Here is a 17,060-nt window from a genome sequence, read left to right on the forward strand (position 1 = left end):
GAGAGTCAATGGAGGAGGTAGGCTGGAAGGGGTTGATGTTGGGTAGGAAGGGGGTGGGGCAGGGTATGGGATAATGTCTGGGGCAGGCTAGTCTGCTGAGGCCGTTGGGGTGTAAGCGAAAGTGTGGCCCTGTACAAGGGGTGTCATGGGGGACCAGGCAGAATGGGAACATAATGAGGAAGGTCCAGGTTATCATGTCTGAGTTTAGAGGGAACTGACGCACAAAATCATCAGAGAGAAGCTAGTGCGCAATGTTAGTCCACAATGGTGCTGCAGTGAGGGTACTAGCGCAGAGAATCGGAGAAATGCTAGTGCACAGTGCTGATACCCAGTACTAATACACAGTGTACTCTAAGCGACCATAAGGCACTACACAATGTCACAGTAGTCTCTAAGCGACCATAAGGCACTACACAAAGTCACAGTAGTCTCTAAGCGACCATAAGGCACAACACAAGTGGTCACAGTGGTCTCTACGCGACCATAAGGCACTACACAATGTCACAGTAGTCTCTAAGCGACCATAAGGCACAACACAAGTGGTCACAGTGGTCTCTACGCGACCATAAGGCACTACACAATGTCACAGTAGTCTCTAAGCGACCATAAGGCACTACACAATGTTACAGTGGTCTCTAAGCGACCATAGGGCACTACACAATGTCACAGTGGTCTTTACGCGACCATAAGGCACTACACAATGTCACAGTAGTCTCTAGGCGACCATAAGGCACAACACAAATGGTCACAGTGGTCTCTAAGCGACCATAAGGCACTACACAACGTGAGCAGTTCAGTACTGCGAGAACAGGGTTCAGTGAAGGCTTGAAACAGTTCAGGTTGCTGGCTGAAACAGTTGAAAAAAGGTTGCTGTAAGGGGCGGTATGTTTACCCCAGAGGAGATGGGCAGGGGATCTAGCCCTATGCTCGGTGGCGTATACAGGCTAGAGATAGGCACAGTGCACAGTGCCTTCGAGGTGGGCCGGTTCGGAACCTGCTGGCTTGTGGTTGGCTCCCAATAGAGGAGAGGGGCCAATCACGATGTTTGCAGGGTTGCGGGGCCGGATGGAGGGCTAAAGATGCGGCGGACAGCCATCTTTAAATGGTGTGGACCTCGGGGCTTCGATTGGTGGCTGGATGCACTTTGAATGCATTAATGGGGCAGATCCTGGCAGGAAAGGCCGCACTGGGCAACGCTGGAGCAGTGCGGATATTACTAAATAATTTGCCGCGTGTTGCCTTCAAGACGCACGCTCGTGCTGTAGCTAGTGACTTGTGACATACCTGGTGTCAGCAGCTCCAGCAGTAGATGGAAGGAGCTCCTGCTCATGGTGGCTCTGGATTGGTAAGGGCAGAGTTTCTGGCCCCTGGCTCCTATGGCTCCGAACAGGCACCCAACAGGCCTTAGAATGGCCTTCGAGCTGGCCGCCGGCGTAATCCGCCTGCCGGCGGTTCCAGCTGATGAACTTGAGGCTCAGCCTCGGTTTCACGCCGCGCTGCGCCCGGCATGGGCGAGTCAGGCGCCGTGTGGGGACAGGGTCAGGCAGGCCCTGTCCGAGTTCCCCACTCGGCGCGTGGTTCCTCTGCTGGGCTGGTGGTGCTGGGGGGGCTCCTGCCCTCGCCCCACGATGAGGAAGGGTGGAGTGGGGGGTTAGCAGGCACCCAACAGGCCTTAGAATGGCCTTCGAGCTGGCCGCCGGCGTAATCCGCCTGCCGGCGGTTCCAGCTGATGAACTTGAGGCTCAGCCTCGGTTTCACGCCGCGCTGCGCCCGGCATGGGCGAGTCAGGCGCCGTGTGGGGACAGGGTCAGGCAGGCCCTGTCCGAGTTCCCCGCTCGGCGCGTGGTTCCTCTGCTGGGCTGGTGGTGCTGGGGGGGCTCCTGCCCTCGCCCCACGATGAGGAAGGGTGCAGTGGGGGGTTAGCAGGCACCCAACAGGCCTTAGAATGGCCTTCGAGCTGGCCGCCGGCGTAATCCGCCTGCCGGCGGTTCCAGCTGATGAACTTGAGGCTCAGCCTCGGTTTCATGGGCGAGTCAGGCGCCGTGTGGGGACAGGGTCAGGCAGGCCCTGTCCGAGTTCCCCGCTCGGCGCGTGGTTCCTCTGCTGGGCTGGTGGTGCTGGGGGGGCTCCTGCCCTCGCCCCACGATGAGGAAGGGTGGAGTGATTATTTGTGCTTTTAGTAAATGTGTCGAGGCTTTCCCCGTTAAAGATGCTACTGCCATGACCACTGCAAAGACTATGGTAAAAGAATTCTTTCCACGATTTGGGCTTCCAAGGGTAATTTGGTCGGACAATGGTCCCCATTTTGTTGCAGCAGTAATTTTGCAGATATGCACAGCGTTACACATTGAAAAGCGATTTCACTCGGCTAGACACCCTCAAAGTGCTGGGTTGGTATAGAGACATAACGGTATCTTAAAGAATAAGCTTGCAAAAACATGTGCCGACACCAGATTGAAATGGCCAGATGCCTTACCTATTGTATTGTTAGCCATGCGTACCACACCTGAAACTAAGACTGGGCTTTCTCCATTTGAGGTAGTGATGGGGAGACCTGCTAACATTTGGGGTCTTCCAAAGCCTAAAGCATTGAGGGAGGTAGAAAATGTATTGCTTTTAGACTACTGCAACCAGTTGACTAAAAACCTGTATTTCATTTATCATCAGGTCCAATCAGCTTTACCTGTACGGTTTACGGGCCCAGGACAGGATATTCAGCCTGGAAGTTGGGTCCTAGTGAAGGCCTATGAAAGGTCTTCCTGTCTCGCTCCTCGCTGGAGGGGACCCTACCAGGTGCTGTTGGTCACTCAGACAGCAGTGCGGGTGGCTGGAAAAAAACATTGGATCCACGCGACGCATGTCAAGAAACTTCCTCACCCGACACCACACGTTACAGAAGAAGCAGAACCCCTCGCTGATGCTACAATCTCTGATCCTGGAGTAGCAAACAGCGCTGTGAGTGCGTCGGAGAATTTCTCTGAGCCTGTGGAGCTTGGGGAACAGTCCATTTCGTCTCCGCACTCTTTGGAAAAATCACTTCCGGAAAACATTGTTTCAAGTTCTGCGACTTCCGTCGCCTCCGATACGTCGCCTCCCTCAGGAAGTGACGTTACCTTGTTTCCGGATCAAATAGTTTTGGGTACCACCAGGTACGACCTTCGACGAAGAAAATAGAACTACGGCAGGGGTCTTCCCGTGCATTTGGAAAGAAGTGATTGAAAGTTTTCTCTTGTAAAAGAAAGTTTCCTTCGAACAAAAGGAAAAAAAAAAGGGGATTCTGCTGGCTAGGGTTGGGAAGGACTAAGAAGTCACGCGACCGTAGTGTCGCCAGCAACGAACATTGGGGTCGTTGAATGAGAAACTACGATGCCTGCCACCTCCACCGCTGCTCTCCGCACTGGACTTGTAAATAAGGGGGTGACCAACTCGGACAACGAACAATGTGCCTGGGCCCCGAAAACGTATTGCTGTGTTGTGTTAATAATAATTGGAATTTGTGTAATTACTGCTGTGGGACTTTGGTACTTCGAAGAAATTTACCCTTTAAAACCTCTACTGCCAATTGAGATTGTACCGACTGCTTTGACTCCCTCTGTACACTTGCACACCTTGTCACCTAGAGACTCCCAGCATAGACGAAAGTATCATAATAACACTTTAATGATAGTAATGAATGCAACGCATGCCATTTTTAATAAGAGTAATTGCTGGATTTGTACCCATTTACCGCAACATGGGAACAAGGGGCTAGGATGGTATATTCACCCTTTACCTTTAACGACTGCTTGCTATGCTTCTCTTAGAGCACTATTCTTTGGCCGTTCGAATGATAGCGTCTCAGGGAACTTTGATGGAACTAATTTAAATGATTTTGAGAAACGTGAATTGACTCCCCTGGGATGCTCGCTTTTTGCAAATAGAAGTAGACCTAATGTTGCTTCTATTAGGCCATCTGATAAACTATCTCTTCCTTTTCAAACTCTAATTTCCTTTAAAATGGCTCCGATAGGCAATAAGGACGCCGTGCCTCCTTCCTACTCTATTAATCATAGCCCTGATTCAGTCCCCTTTTGTGTACAAAAAAATGGCACTCGGCCAATGGGAGATTTTGAAGGTTGTGTAAACATTGTAAATTTGACTGGGGAGAACAGGCCTCTGTATGTAGGGGGGCCTGTTTGTTTCGTTTGTGGTAGTTCAGCATTTCCCTGGTTGCCCAAGGATTGGCAGGGAACCTGTTATTTAGGAATCCTGTTACCTGGGGTATTTATAGCTAGTACATTGGAAGTTTCTAAGGCTCGCCCACGGCGGGACGAGGATGGGGATACCCCTGGGCAAGTATTGGGAGATATAGCGAAATCAGTTGTGCCATTTTGGGGACAGATATCAAACTCTGAAAATATTAGGGGACTAGCAAGAGTACTGGAGAGAACCATCAACCGAACCACGGATATACTCTACAATATGACACTAGAACAAAAGGCAATAAGATTGGTAGCACTCCAAAATTGGATGGCATTAGATGTCATTCTGGCAGAACGTGGTGGAGTATGCAAATTAGTGGGGTCGGCTTGCTGTGTTTTCGTACCAGACTCCTCACCGACAATTTTTAAAGCAATACAGAACCTGCACATCCTTAGTTCTGAGGTACATGTTCCTGAGGGAGATTGGAATATTAGCGCCTGGTTCTGGGATTCTCTACGATCCTGGGGTTGGAAGGTGCTTTCTGTTATCTTGGTTATTTTGGGAATCCTGCTATTCCTTTGTTGCTGTTTTCAATGTCTACCTAGTATATGTGTAATGCTAGGGGGATGTTGTGCTCAAGCAGTGAGCACAGCAGGGCACAAAATGTACACCCTAGATACAGCATCTAAAGAGTTTGTGTTACAAGAGGTTCTGATGAACGACCTAATGGCTATAGACATTACAGATAATGATTCAAAATGTATGGACGACAATGCATGGAGTTATTTGCAAAAGTATTAGAAGTGATATTAGCACTTGGCATAGGCCAAAAGGAGGATTTGTCGGAATTGAAACAAATATTATGCCTCCTATCGCAGCAATTGTATGTGTATTGGCCTACGCCAAGTTGTCTAAAACATCATATGCGAACAAACTCCGCGGCAAGGTCTTGACCTTGGAGAAAGTAATGTAAGTCGCCATCTTGGATTAAGCCGCCATTTTAGGTTCTCTTGTAATATGGAAGCCACCCTGAACATCAAAATGGAGGCCGAATGACATTCTGAGTAAGATTTTGGCCGTTGTGACCTCCGTACACACGAATAATTAATATGCCTGCAGGCCACTTGTCGGGGTCGCGAACTGAGACCTTGTCCTATTGCTGGCCTATGTGTAAATGTACAACTATATCAGTGAAACTAATCAAAATATATTATAGGATTGACCTGGCTAGGAACCCATAGGCCCGATCCCAAGAATGGTTAACCCGCGAGAGGGTTGGCCAAGGGCTGGACAAATCATATAAAAGACCCAAGTATTCCAATGTACGTTCTCTCTTACTAATGCATCGAACCTTCGTTGAAGTTTGTTACGTTACTCTGAGAGCCGAATAGCTATCCGTTTGTCAATTGACTTTGGTAACTGTTGTAGATTTTAAATAAAGCACTTGTATGTTCTTTGTAACCTGTGTTGGTGTGTTTCTTTTTGAGCTTCCCGGCCTCATATTATTTTTCTGTTTCCACAGCCTAGCAAGGTGTTTGCCTTTGGGCATTTATCTCCTCACTCGCAGTAGCTTTTCTTCTCCCCCTTGCTGCGCTTGTGCTGTCCGTATGGTGCCTCTCCTGTGGGGTGATGCAGTCTTTCCCTGCGATCTAGTAGCGTGTCCCTGGGCTTCCTGGGCCCACTACTTGTAATTGTGTGCGTGTGGTTCGGCGCATTGGGTCCCAGTGCATGAGCGATTAGCTGCTTGTCTTTAACAGCCATGTTTGATTCATGTGGCTTCCCATAGTCCGTGTTCCATGCTTTCCTTGTGTCATCTGGATGACGTTTGTGTTGTTTCCTCTCGGTACTGTATGGCGGGAGCCAGCATTAGGCGGTAGCCCTCGATGCAGATCATAAAGCTGGCAGGCCTTGGTGTATGCCACGTGTGCTTGCTAGTTGGCGCGACTCACAGGCGTGGCCCAAGGCGGGGTTGAAGTGGCTCTGGGTCTTTGGCACTGTACTGTTCAGCAGTCGCGCTAGCAGGCTCTCTCTGCACCGCCTCGTCGCCAGTGTGATGCCAGGGGCATCCACGGAATGCCTCGGAGAGGAGGGACAAATAATCTCAGATGCTCAGTGTACCCTTGGCAGGTTTTCTCCCTTCTCTTTATTAGCTCAGTCACATGGGCCGTCACAGCCATGCTCTCTCTGGTTCCCTTGGTCACATGACCATCACATCTTGGTCCCAGATGATCCAGCTCATCTTTCACAAGTTGCTGCAGGTGTGCCTCTTTCTCAGTTAACCTGAAGAATTGTTGTGTTGCAATATTTATGGCCACTTGTGGTATGATTAGGGTCCTACAAAATTCCCCAATAACGTGCTTTCTGTCTTTTATCCTGTCTTTGTTTTCTTACACATTCATTCACTGTTTGACTTGGAAGTGCGGGATGCACTCTTCCTGCAAACTGCACTGTGACCTCCTCCACACCGTAGTTCATAGGTTACATATGACGTCACTGCGCGAATGACGCCACCCAGTTAGCAGGCCCTGATTGGTGCGCTCTTTGGGGGCGTCATGACGCTGCCCCCTCCTCCTCGGCGGCCGTGTCGGGGCGCCGCGCGTTGACGTCATGACGCGGCACGCCGCCCGCTGCTGCTGCCTGTAGTTCTTTCTGTGTCAGCTCAGCCCAGTGCCCGGCCGGCTCTGTGGCGCTCGGCATGGCGGAGGCGACAGTGGCCGACACCCGCCGCCTGAATTCGAAGCCCCAGGACCTGACCGACGCCTACGGGCCGCCCAGCAACTTCCTGGAGATCGACCTGTTCAGCCCGCAGACGGTCGGCGTGGGGCGGGCCCGCTACACCAGCTACGAGCTGCGTATGCGGGTGAGTGGGGAGGGAAGGGCAGGAGCTGTCACTGGAGGCCCAGGACCCGCTGCACGATCCCTCCGCCGGAGGGAGGCTGGAAGAGCACAGGGGGCGAGTCTTTCACCAGCGGCCATCGAGGAGACGGCAGCGCTAGTCCAAAGACTTGCTGCACTGGCAGCAGGGGGAAGTTACGGTTTACCGCAAGAGCGGAAGGAGCCAAAGCAAAGGGGGTTGGGCCAAGACAGAGGTGGTTGGGGGGAGGGGGAGACTGACAGCAAGAGAAGAAGCGTGGGGAGGCTGACGAGAAGAGACATGGAGGAGGCTGACAGCAAGATAGGTGTGGGGGCTGACAGCAAGAGAAGAGGCGTGGGGGAGGCTGACAGCAAGAGAAGAAACGTGGGGGAGGCTGACAGCAAGAGAAGAAACGTGGGGGAGGGACTGACAGCAAGAGAAGAGGCGTGGGGGAGGCTGACAGCAAGAGAACAAACGTGGGGGAGGCTGACAGCAAGAGAAGAAACGTGGGGGAGGGACTGACAGCAAGAGAAGAAACGTGGGGGAGGGACTGACAGCAAGAGAAGAGGCGTGGGGGAGGCTGACAGCAAGTGAAGAAACGTGGGGGAGAGACTGACAGCAAGAGAAGAGGCGTGGGGGAGGCTGACAGCAAGAGAAGAAACGTGGGGGAGAGACTGACAGCAAGAGAAGAGGCGTGGGGGAGGGACTGACAGCAAGAGAAGAGGCGTGGGGGAGGGACTGACAGCAAGAGAAGAAACGTGGGGGAGAGACTGACAGCAAGAGAAGAGGCGTGGGGGAGGGACTGACAGCAAGAGTAGAGGCGTGGGGGAGGCTGACAGCAAGAGAGGTGTGGGGGAGGGACTGACAGCAAGAGAAGAGGCGTCGGGGAGGGACTGACAGCAAGAGAAGAGGCGTGGGGGAGGCTGACAGCAAGAGAAGAGGCGTGGGGGAGGCTGACAGCAAGAGAAGAGGCGTGGGGGAGGCTGACAGCAAGAGAAGAAACGTGGTGGAGAGACTGACAGCAAGAGAAGAGGCGTGGGGGAGGCTGACAGCAAGAGAAGAAACGTGGGGGAGAGACTGACAGCAAGAGAAGAGGCGTGGGGGAGGGACTGACAGCAAGAGAAGAGGCGTGGGGGAGGGACTGACAGCAAGAGAAGAAACGTGGGGGAGGGACTGACAGCAAGAGAAGAGGCGTGGGGGAGGGACTGACAGCAAGAGAAGAGGCGTGGGGGAGGCTGACAGCAAGAGAAGAAACGTGGTGGAGAGACTGACAGCAAGAGAAGAGGCGTGGGGGAGGCTGACAGCAAGAGAAGAAACGTGGGGGAGAGACTGACAGCAAGAGAAGAGGCGTGGGGGAGGGACTGACAGCAAGAGAAGAGGCGTGGGGGAGGGACTGACAGCAAGAGAAGAAACGTGGGGGCTGCTGACAGCAAGAGAAGAAACGTGGGGGCTGCTGACGGCAAGAGAAGAGGCATGGAGGAGGCTGACAGCAAGATAGGTGTGGGGGGGAGGCTGACGGCAAGAGAAGAGGCAGTGGGGGGTGCTGACGGCAAGAGAAGAGGCGGTGGGGGGTGCTGACGGCAAGAGAAGAGGCAATGGGGGTGCTGACGGCAAGAGAAGAGGCGGTGGGGGGTGCTGACGGCAAGAGAAGAGGCGGTGGGGGGTGCTGACGGCAAGAGAAGAAGCGTGGGGGGTGCTGACAGCAAGATAGGTGTGGGGGCTGACAGCAAGATAGGTGTGGGGGCTGACAGCAAGTGAAGGGGCGTGGGGGTAGGCTGACGGCAAGAGAAGGAGTATGGGGGGAGGCTGATGGCAAGAGAGGTGTGGGCGAGGCCGACGGCAGGGTGTGGGGGAGGCTGACGGCAAGAGAAGGGGTGTGGGGGAGGCTGACGGCAAGAGAAGGGGTGTGGGGAGGCTGACAGCAAGAGAAGGGGTGTGGGGGAGGCTGACGGCAAGAGAAGGGGTGTGGGGGAGGCTGACACCAAGAGAAGAAGCGTGGGGGGTGCTGACAGCAAGATAGAAGAAGCGTGGGGGGTGCTGACAGCAAGAGAGAATAAACGTGGGGGCTGCTGACAGCAAGAGAGAGAAGAAACGTGGGGGCTGCTGACAGCAAGAGAAGAGGCATGGAGGAGGCTGACAGCAAGATGGGTGTGGGGGGAGGCTGACGGCAAGAGAAGAGGCGGTGGGGGGTGCTGACGGCAAGAGAAGAGGCGGTGGGGGGTGCTGGCGGCAAGAGAAGAGGCGGTGGGGGGTGCTGACGGCAAGAGAAGAGGCGGTGGGGGGTGCTGACGGCAAGAGAAGAGGCGGTGGGGGGTGCTGACGGCAAGAGAAGAGGCGGTGGGGGGTGCTGACGGCAAGAGAAGAGGCGGTGGGGGGTGCTGACGGCAAGAGAAGAGGCGGTGGGGGGTGCTGACGGCAAGAGAAGAAGCGTGGGGGGTGCTGACCGCAAGAGAAGAGGCATGGAGGAGGCTGACAGCAAGATAGGTGTGGGGGCTGACAGCAAGTGAAGGGGCGTGGGGGTAGGCTGACGGCAAGAGAAGGGGTGTGGGGGAGGCTGATGACAAGAGAGGTGTGGGCGAGGCTGACGGCAAGAGAAGGGGTGTGGGGGAGGCTGACGGCAAGAGAAGGGGTGTGGGGGAGGCTGACGGCAAGAGAGGTGGGGCGTGTGGGAGGCTGACGAGGTGGGGTGAGGCTGACAGCAATAGAGGTCGGAGACTGAGAAGTATTAAGGATTCTAATGGGGCGGCACACACCAGACCAGACCAGGACTCTTGATACTGGCCAAGGCTGCAACGCACAATTAAAACACTTCTATTTAATTTTCTAAGAATTCAGATTGAGGTGGCACCCAACCCGTCTCACACCCCCTTTTACAAATGCCCTAGGCCACAATGAACCATGCCGTTGGGTGGTAATACAATATTTATTTATGTTTACATTTCCATCAAAATCACACACATTTAATATTGGGCAGCAATCACCAGTGGGGTGATAATTACACTGTAAAATGATAGAATACACTTAGTTTGACCTTCTAATATAACGTGCACAAATGAATGGGAGCAATATTACTTTTCGGGGTAGCAAGGAGTCGGGTATGCTAGGCAGCAAACAGAATTAAAATCCGACCTTCCCCCACCAAATGGGAGGCAAAAACCTTTGCAATTGCACAAAACGGCACTCGGAATTAGTAAATATTTGTTTTACATGTGCGTTGAAATGAATAAGGTAGAAATGAGTATGGCTGTCTCAAAGAGGCCAGAACACTTATAAAATACAAGGCAATGTACTAGCAACGGGCATACAATTCAGAAAATCAACTTTAGCAGGAACACACAGTGCAGCAAATCACACATTGAGAAGTTACATTTACTAATTTTCAAGGGTTTAAATGTCCAAACAGCTTTAAAAATGGGTGAAACAGACAAAATTGGAATGCAGTTTTTATGCTGAGACACAAATGCACATCACAGGGATAATATGAAAGTGAAAAGGTTACTCTAAATGGAGGACTGAATGAGATTCTTGACAGGAAAGGAAATTTGCTTTTAAAAATAAAAGCAGTTGACAGAGAAAATCCGTTTGAGAAGGAAATGGTAAGTTTCACTTAAACTAGATTTTATGGGCTAGAAAAGCGAAACGCCACCCGTGAATAAAGGTTAAGCTGCAGTTGTAACCCCTTCAAGCTGTGTACCTCTTTTAGGGAGAATTAATTTATTTAATCCAAATAGTACAAAGGACTTGCACAAAGACAACAATGAGTTAAAAAGAATGGCGCTAACAGGATGCACAGAGGATTGTAAGGGTTTCTGCTAGGGCAGTTATGGGATTTCAATAAGGTTGGACCTAATACAATGATGCAGTATGTGGTTTTTGGGGAAGGGAAATACTCCCAACAAGCACTTGAATGGGGTATTTTGGACAGCGGACCCAGTTTGTAGACAGCAAGGCAATACCTGGTCACAGCGGCAGACTCTCTAGAAGAAAACAGCTGGGCAAGGTCTGTCATGGCACAACAGCACCTCAGCTCGATAAAGCTAGTAGCGGGGCTAGCAGGTAGCACTGGATAATCCCAATGAGGATTCAGCCACCTTTCTCCCTGAGTTATTGGGATCATAGTGGGGTTTTTCTGGATCCATGGTCCTGCCTGGGTAGGGTCACCTTTGCTCTGGCCTGGCAGTGGAATTTGGATGCTTGCAGAGTGAATATGGAATATCTGGATGCGCAGGAGCTGGAAAATTCAAGTGTCCTTTGCCTCTGTGAGCCTCTATCTTTTATAAGGCGGGTGACCTCACAGGATTTACTATGGCGGCAGACCTTTGGCTTGACATTCCTCTAACAACTGGATTGGTCCTGGATGACTGTTACCGCCTTCCTGTCAGCCGATTGGACTTCAGCGACATGACATCAGTTTTTATGGTGTGTGCTTACAACGCCCATGGCCCTCCCACAGTTATTTTACCCAAAATCAGTTATGACATAAATTTCATATTTTTACAGTTGTAGAATTTTTGAAAATCACATAAGCAAACTCCACATTTTACACTGAACCTGTCATTACCACTCCCACATCTGTACGATGTAGTTTAGTTCAAATAATCTTTCCCAAGTTTTGGTGGAAAATAGTTCACTTAAAATTCTACAATTTTATATATTTGTACTCATTATCACAGAGCATGTTTGCATTAAATTTCAAAGTTATACTATGTACACTTTCCCATGATTTACATTTGCTTGCAGTTTGTGTCCCATACATGCTAGGGAAAGCCACAATATCTTGGTTTAATGCCACAAAAATCATATTTAAACTATTTTTGCATTCCTGCGTTTTCCGGTTGTAGAAATAAGAGTCTTAAAGTTTATGAAATGAGAATAGTCTTTTGCCCCAGATGGGCCGGCTTTGCCTTCCAAATAAGTGCATTTTTTTCAAACACGCAGCCAACTGTTTGGCACTAGCCCTGTGTTGCCATGGATTTGTCTTTGAAGCTCTCCAGTTTGAGTGGAGGGGAGGTGCTACCAGAAAGTCACCTGTGTCCCAGAAATCCTTTGTCCAAGTTTGGAGCACTGCCACAGAGTCTGACAACCTTGCCTATTCATATGCCCCAAAAGCTGGTCCACTTGGGGCGGGGGGGGGGGGTAGATCATTTAGTCTGCGAAAGGCGGGGCCTCCTAAAGCCAGGACCTGTCAAACCTGTTTCTTGCTGGCTTCACAGCACATTTTTCTTTATTTTTTCTGAACCAGAAAGCAAGACTGTAGGAATTAAATATCCTATATATGTTTTCAAACAAACCCCCATCACATTCTATGCAAAAACAGGGCCTTAATTCAACCTTTCACTTTTGAAACCACCATTGTCTTGTTCTCAAAAGCACGATTTTACACATGGTTAAAACATTATTTGTAGCCCTAGTCAATTTCTCGTACACAGAAGTCTGTTCAAGGCAAGGGTCCACTGAAACTGACATAAGCACAGAGAGATGGGGCTTCCTGTGAAGTTTAGCTGTGATATTTTGTTGCCAAAGTCCAGTGTTTTTCCATAGGCTTGGACTGAAGCTCTTTGTTATTTCCCAGATCTTGCCTGACACAGCCTGCCATTCAGTGAGAAATGCCCCTTTTTGCTGGAGCACATTCTGAATATGGATGGACATAGCTGGGTCTCGCGGGAACAAAACTGTGAACTGTTGAACAGATGAAAAAGAGCATCAGGGTTCAGCCATTTTAAAAGGCAGAATATTTTCTTTTTCAGTGAAATCACTCCTTTCCTGAGCAAACTCCTGGAAAAGGTGGCCAGCTTAATCTTCACACTGCATCTGTTGGTTGTCTCCATGACCATCAGTCTGGCTTCAGTGCAGACAGAAAGTTTGATAATCACCATGAACACCTATATTTTGAGTGTATATAGTAATGATTCAAAGTAGTTAAATCAGGAATAATAAGTAATTTGAGATGCAGGGGAGAGGTGCTCAGTCGTGGTATCTAGGCTGGAATACATACATGGAACAATAGTTTCCTATTTAAGGAAACCCGCGTCCCCTGCACACTATCAACAAGAGGCTAAAAGCCTGTATAGAAGTTTTAATAGGTACAGTCAGTAACCTAGTAGTTTTCACAGTTTTTAAATAAATTTCATTGCTTTGTTTAGCTCACAGTTATTCTTAAATCATCCAATTATTTCTTGACAACTTTTCTGTTTATCCAACAAACAGTAGTTTATTCATTTTATAACAAAAAATCATAAATCACAATTTAATGTGGCCCAACGCGTTTCGAGTATCAATTTTAACTCTTCATCAGGGGCAATGTGTTCTGTATTCTTAACATTCAATACAATTTCTGTAGAAAAAAGTAATAAATTAATTATCTAATAATATGTATTCATGTTTATACTTTTGAACCAAAACAAGGTACTTCATTAGTTAGATAGGAGTACAAAAAATGGCATCATCGCATGTTTTCAACCAATAACATTAGTTTAAGAGATTTAGTCTTGTAACAAAGGATGAACTTATTCACCAAATGCTTGGGAGCCTATTGAGTTTGTAGACAATACCATCAATGGAATCGGAGTGTGATTGGTAACCTATTAAGAAAAAAAGTGGGGAATGGTGTAACAAGATCCTGTTCCTGTGCTATTTAGACATGTAAGAACTACAATGGTGACAAATGCCAAGCACCCGTGGTGATTTATGAAGTGTAGAATAAAACCTAGACTCACTTCACGATGTCATGTAGGACACCCCCAGTAGTCTTTTAAAGGCATCAGTGTGAACTGGTTGTAGTATTCTAAAAAAGAGAAATAGCATGGCTATATTATAAAGAAAAGGTCAAGCCGCCTAAGAAAAGGTAGCCTTAAAGGATACTTACAGTACAAGAAGGTGACTGCTGGTAAGAGGTAGAGTATGGGCATTCTCCATCCGCACCCGAATGCCGGATAAGAGTGGTATGTATATTTATAGTCGCGAGTGACGTCACCCGCGCATGCGCGTGATGACGTCACGTCGCAAGCTCCAATTCTGATTGGATTTAAGTGTAAACATGGTCGCGAGTGACGTCACCCGCGCGTGTTGCGTGATGACGTCGACGCGACCAACCTCACACGAAATAATCGTGTAGAGGGAATCGTGGGAATTGAAGTTTGTTTTCCGATCGTACTGTATGTCAGACGGCAGCATCTGCTAGAACGCAGAATATGTTTTCCTACTGGGAGGCAAAAGTTGGTAGTCCGCCTCGTTTGTCTGTAGATGAATCTGTATATGTATGGACGCTCCCTAGATGCACTAAATGATGGTGTATGAGTGTTTCTGTGTGTTACTCAAGGCTTGAAATAGTTGAAAAAAAGTGTTATTGCACATAATAAATGTCACTGTGACCAGTGGGAGAGTGGGCAATGTCTGTCCACAACCTAAGTGTTGTTAGTGAGATAGAATAAATATTCAACAAAATAATAATAATTTGGTGAGCAATTAATAAAAACAAAATAAGATAAATCGTCTTAAATACAAAAGAGACTCCCATGCATTTTTCAAAAAATGGTATCAGAACACAAAACTGTGTATCTAGATGAATCTGACCCATGAATAGGTGTACATTCTAAAAATCAAAGTATCCACTTGTAATAATTTTATGTCTATTATATTCCATTTGAACCCAGAATTTGAAGGGTTTTCATCCTCTTTGGTAACAACGTGTAGTTGGACATGCTACAATTTAGGGAACTTATTGAAAATCAATTATATTAAAAAACTGTATGGTATTAAAAATCAGGGGTGGTCAAAGGAATCAACAAATAAGAGAAGAGGTACCATGGCTGTGTTTCCAGATAAGTATACAAGCTCACAAGAATGGACCCAAATAGTATTCCTCATTTAACCCTAAGGGGTACATGGCGTCTAGTTTTTGTATCCAATACAACTCTCTTTGGGCTAAGATTTTTTGGAGATCACCTCCTCTTGAGAGTGGGTGGACCACTTCAAGAACTAGCATTCTCATTTGTGAAATGGTATGTTTTTCATCTCGATAATGTCTGTAGACCGGTGACTTCACATTTTTTGGAGGATTTGTGTTCTGTCCACCGTTCTTTTACTTTCCGGTTAGTTTTTCCAACATAATATTTTCCACAGGGACAACAAATTGCATAAATCACATTTTTGGTATCACATGTTGCGTAGTCTCTCAAATTTATTTTTTTGCCTGTGTTGGGGTGTCTCACTTGATCTCCTTTTATGATATTATTGCAATGTTGGCAGTGTAAATAGGCGAATGTACCTTTTTTTTCTGCTTCGTATGAGTGGTCTGTGTTGTTCTTTTTGGTTTTTCTGCTTTAATCAGTTGGTCTCTGATGTTTCTACCCCCGTTTGTATGCCATCATAGGGGGATGTGGAAAGAGTTCTTTTAAAGTATTATCTGTCTGTATGATATCCCAATTTTTGTGATGATCCTTTTGACTTGGAAACTTTGGCTTGAGTACTTTAACGTATGTATTAGATTTTTGCTTTCCTTCTTTGTATTCCCTTGGAGGAGGTCTTGTCTTTCTTGTAAATTGGTTCTGACTATGGCTTTTTCCACCGTCTCTGTTGGGTACCCTCTTTCAAGGAATCTCTGTTTCATGATATCATATTCATTCTGAAGAGTAGATTGATCTGATGTTATCCTCTTTAGTCTTAGTAGTTGACTGTAAGGTAAGTTTTCTTTTAGATGTTTAGGATGAAGGCAACTGTTGACATCTGTCGGTTTTCTATATATCTTTGTCTTGAGTGTTGTACCTGAGCGTTCAATTGTGACATTAAGAAAATTCACCTCCGGTCTTCATATCTCCATGGTAAAACCGATTCTGTCATTGTAGTTGTTGAGAGATTCTGCAAATTTCACAAGTTCACTTTCAGTTACATGCCAAATCCCAAAAATATCATCTATGTAGCGTCTCCAGTATTTGATCTTGTCTCTCCATAGTGGATTTTCTAATACAAATTTGAGCTCAAACTGGTGCATAAAAATATTTGCATACGACGGGGCCACTGATGAGCCCATTGATGATCCAGAAATTTGTGGTTAGTATTGGCCATTATATCTAAAGTAATTATTATAGAGGATGATGTTGATCAGTTCAATTGCAAAAACTTTTTGTATATGTACATCTGAATGCCGAAGTAAAAACCATTCCATGGCTTCCATGCCATCTTTGTGAGGGATTGAAGTATAAAGACTATTGACGTCCATTGTGAACAAGGTAAGTTCTTCCTCCACTAAGTTTAAAGTGTTAATTATACCCAGAAAGTGAGTGGTATCCTTTAGGTAGGTCATGGTTTTTTGTATTGAAGGTTGTAATGCAGTGTCCAGGTAAATTGCAAGAGGTTGAAATATGCTGTCTGTTCCAGCTACTATTGGTCGAAATGGTGGATCTTCTTTCTTTTTATGTATCTTCGGTAACCCATAGAACACTGGGGTCACTGGATGTTTCTGTATAAGGAAATCAGCTGTTTTCTCACTTATCCAATCCATATCCATAGCTTTGTCAACTACATTTTTGATAAGGTCCTTAATGTTCAAAATCGGGTCACCATCTAGTGGTAAGTAGGTCTTGATGTCGTTGAGAAGTTTCAAACATCCTGTATTGTATAAATTAGTGTCCATTAACACTAAGGCACCTCCTTTGTCGGCTTGTTTTAAGGTCAAAGTATTATCCTCTGCTAACTGTTTAATCACCAATAGTTGATGTTTACGGATGTTGCCGGTTTTTGGTGGTTCATATTTAACACGTTTTAAATCCTTGGTAGTCTTTTGTTTGAATAAATTAATTAGTGGATGATTCACTTGTGGATGGAAGTTGCTTTTGCTTTTAAGTTCCAAGTATTTATGTTTATTTACTGGATGTAAATTATCCTCAATGTTGTTAAAAAGACTTTCAGTTCCATTTTTCGAATTAATTTGAACAGGTTTACTTCTTCCTCAAAAAATGAGGTTTGGTTTGGTAGGTATGAATGAGATTCCTAGATTTAATGTCTCTAGTTGGGTCGTAGTAAGAGG

General features: G+C 47.4%; 1 protein-coding gene across 1 annotated transcript in view; it reads left to right on the forward strand.

Moving 5' to 3' along the window:
* Positions 1 to 6,789: 6,789 nt before the first annotated feature.
* Positions 6,790 to 17,060, forward strand: part of SNX12 (sorting nexin 12) — a 232,483-nt gene continuing 222,212 nt past the window's right edge. Inside the window, exon 1 of the mRNA XM_069612404.1 lies at positions 6,790 to 7,042. Coding sequence (XP_069468505.1) covers positions 6,878 to 7,042 — 165 coding nt within the window. The 5' untranslated portion in view covers positions 6,790 to 6,877. The remainder of the gene's footprint in view (positions 7,043 to 17,060) is intronic.

The sequence above is a fragment of the Ambystoma mexicanum genome, chromosome 5p (genome assembly GCF_040938575.1).
Source record: "Ambystoma mexicanum isolate Mex_15411 chromosome 5p, UKY_AmexF1_1, whole genome shotgun sequence".
Classification (NCBI taxonomy): Eukaryota; Metazoa; Chordata; class Amphibia; order Caudata; family Ambystomatidae; genus Ambystoma; species Ambystoma mexicanum.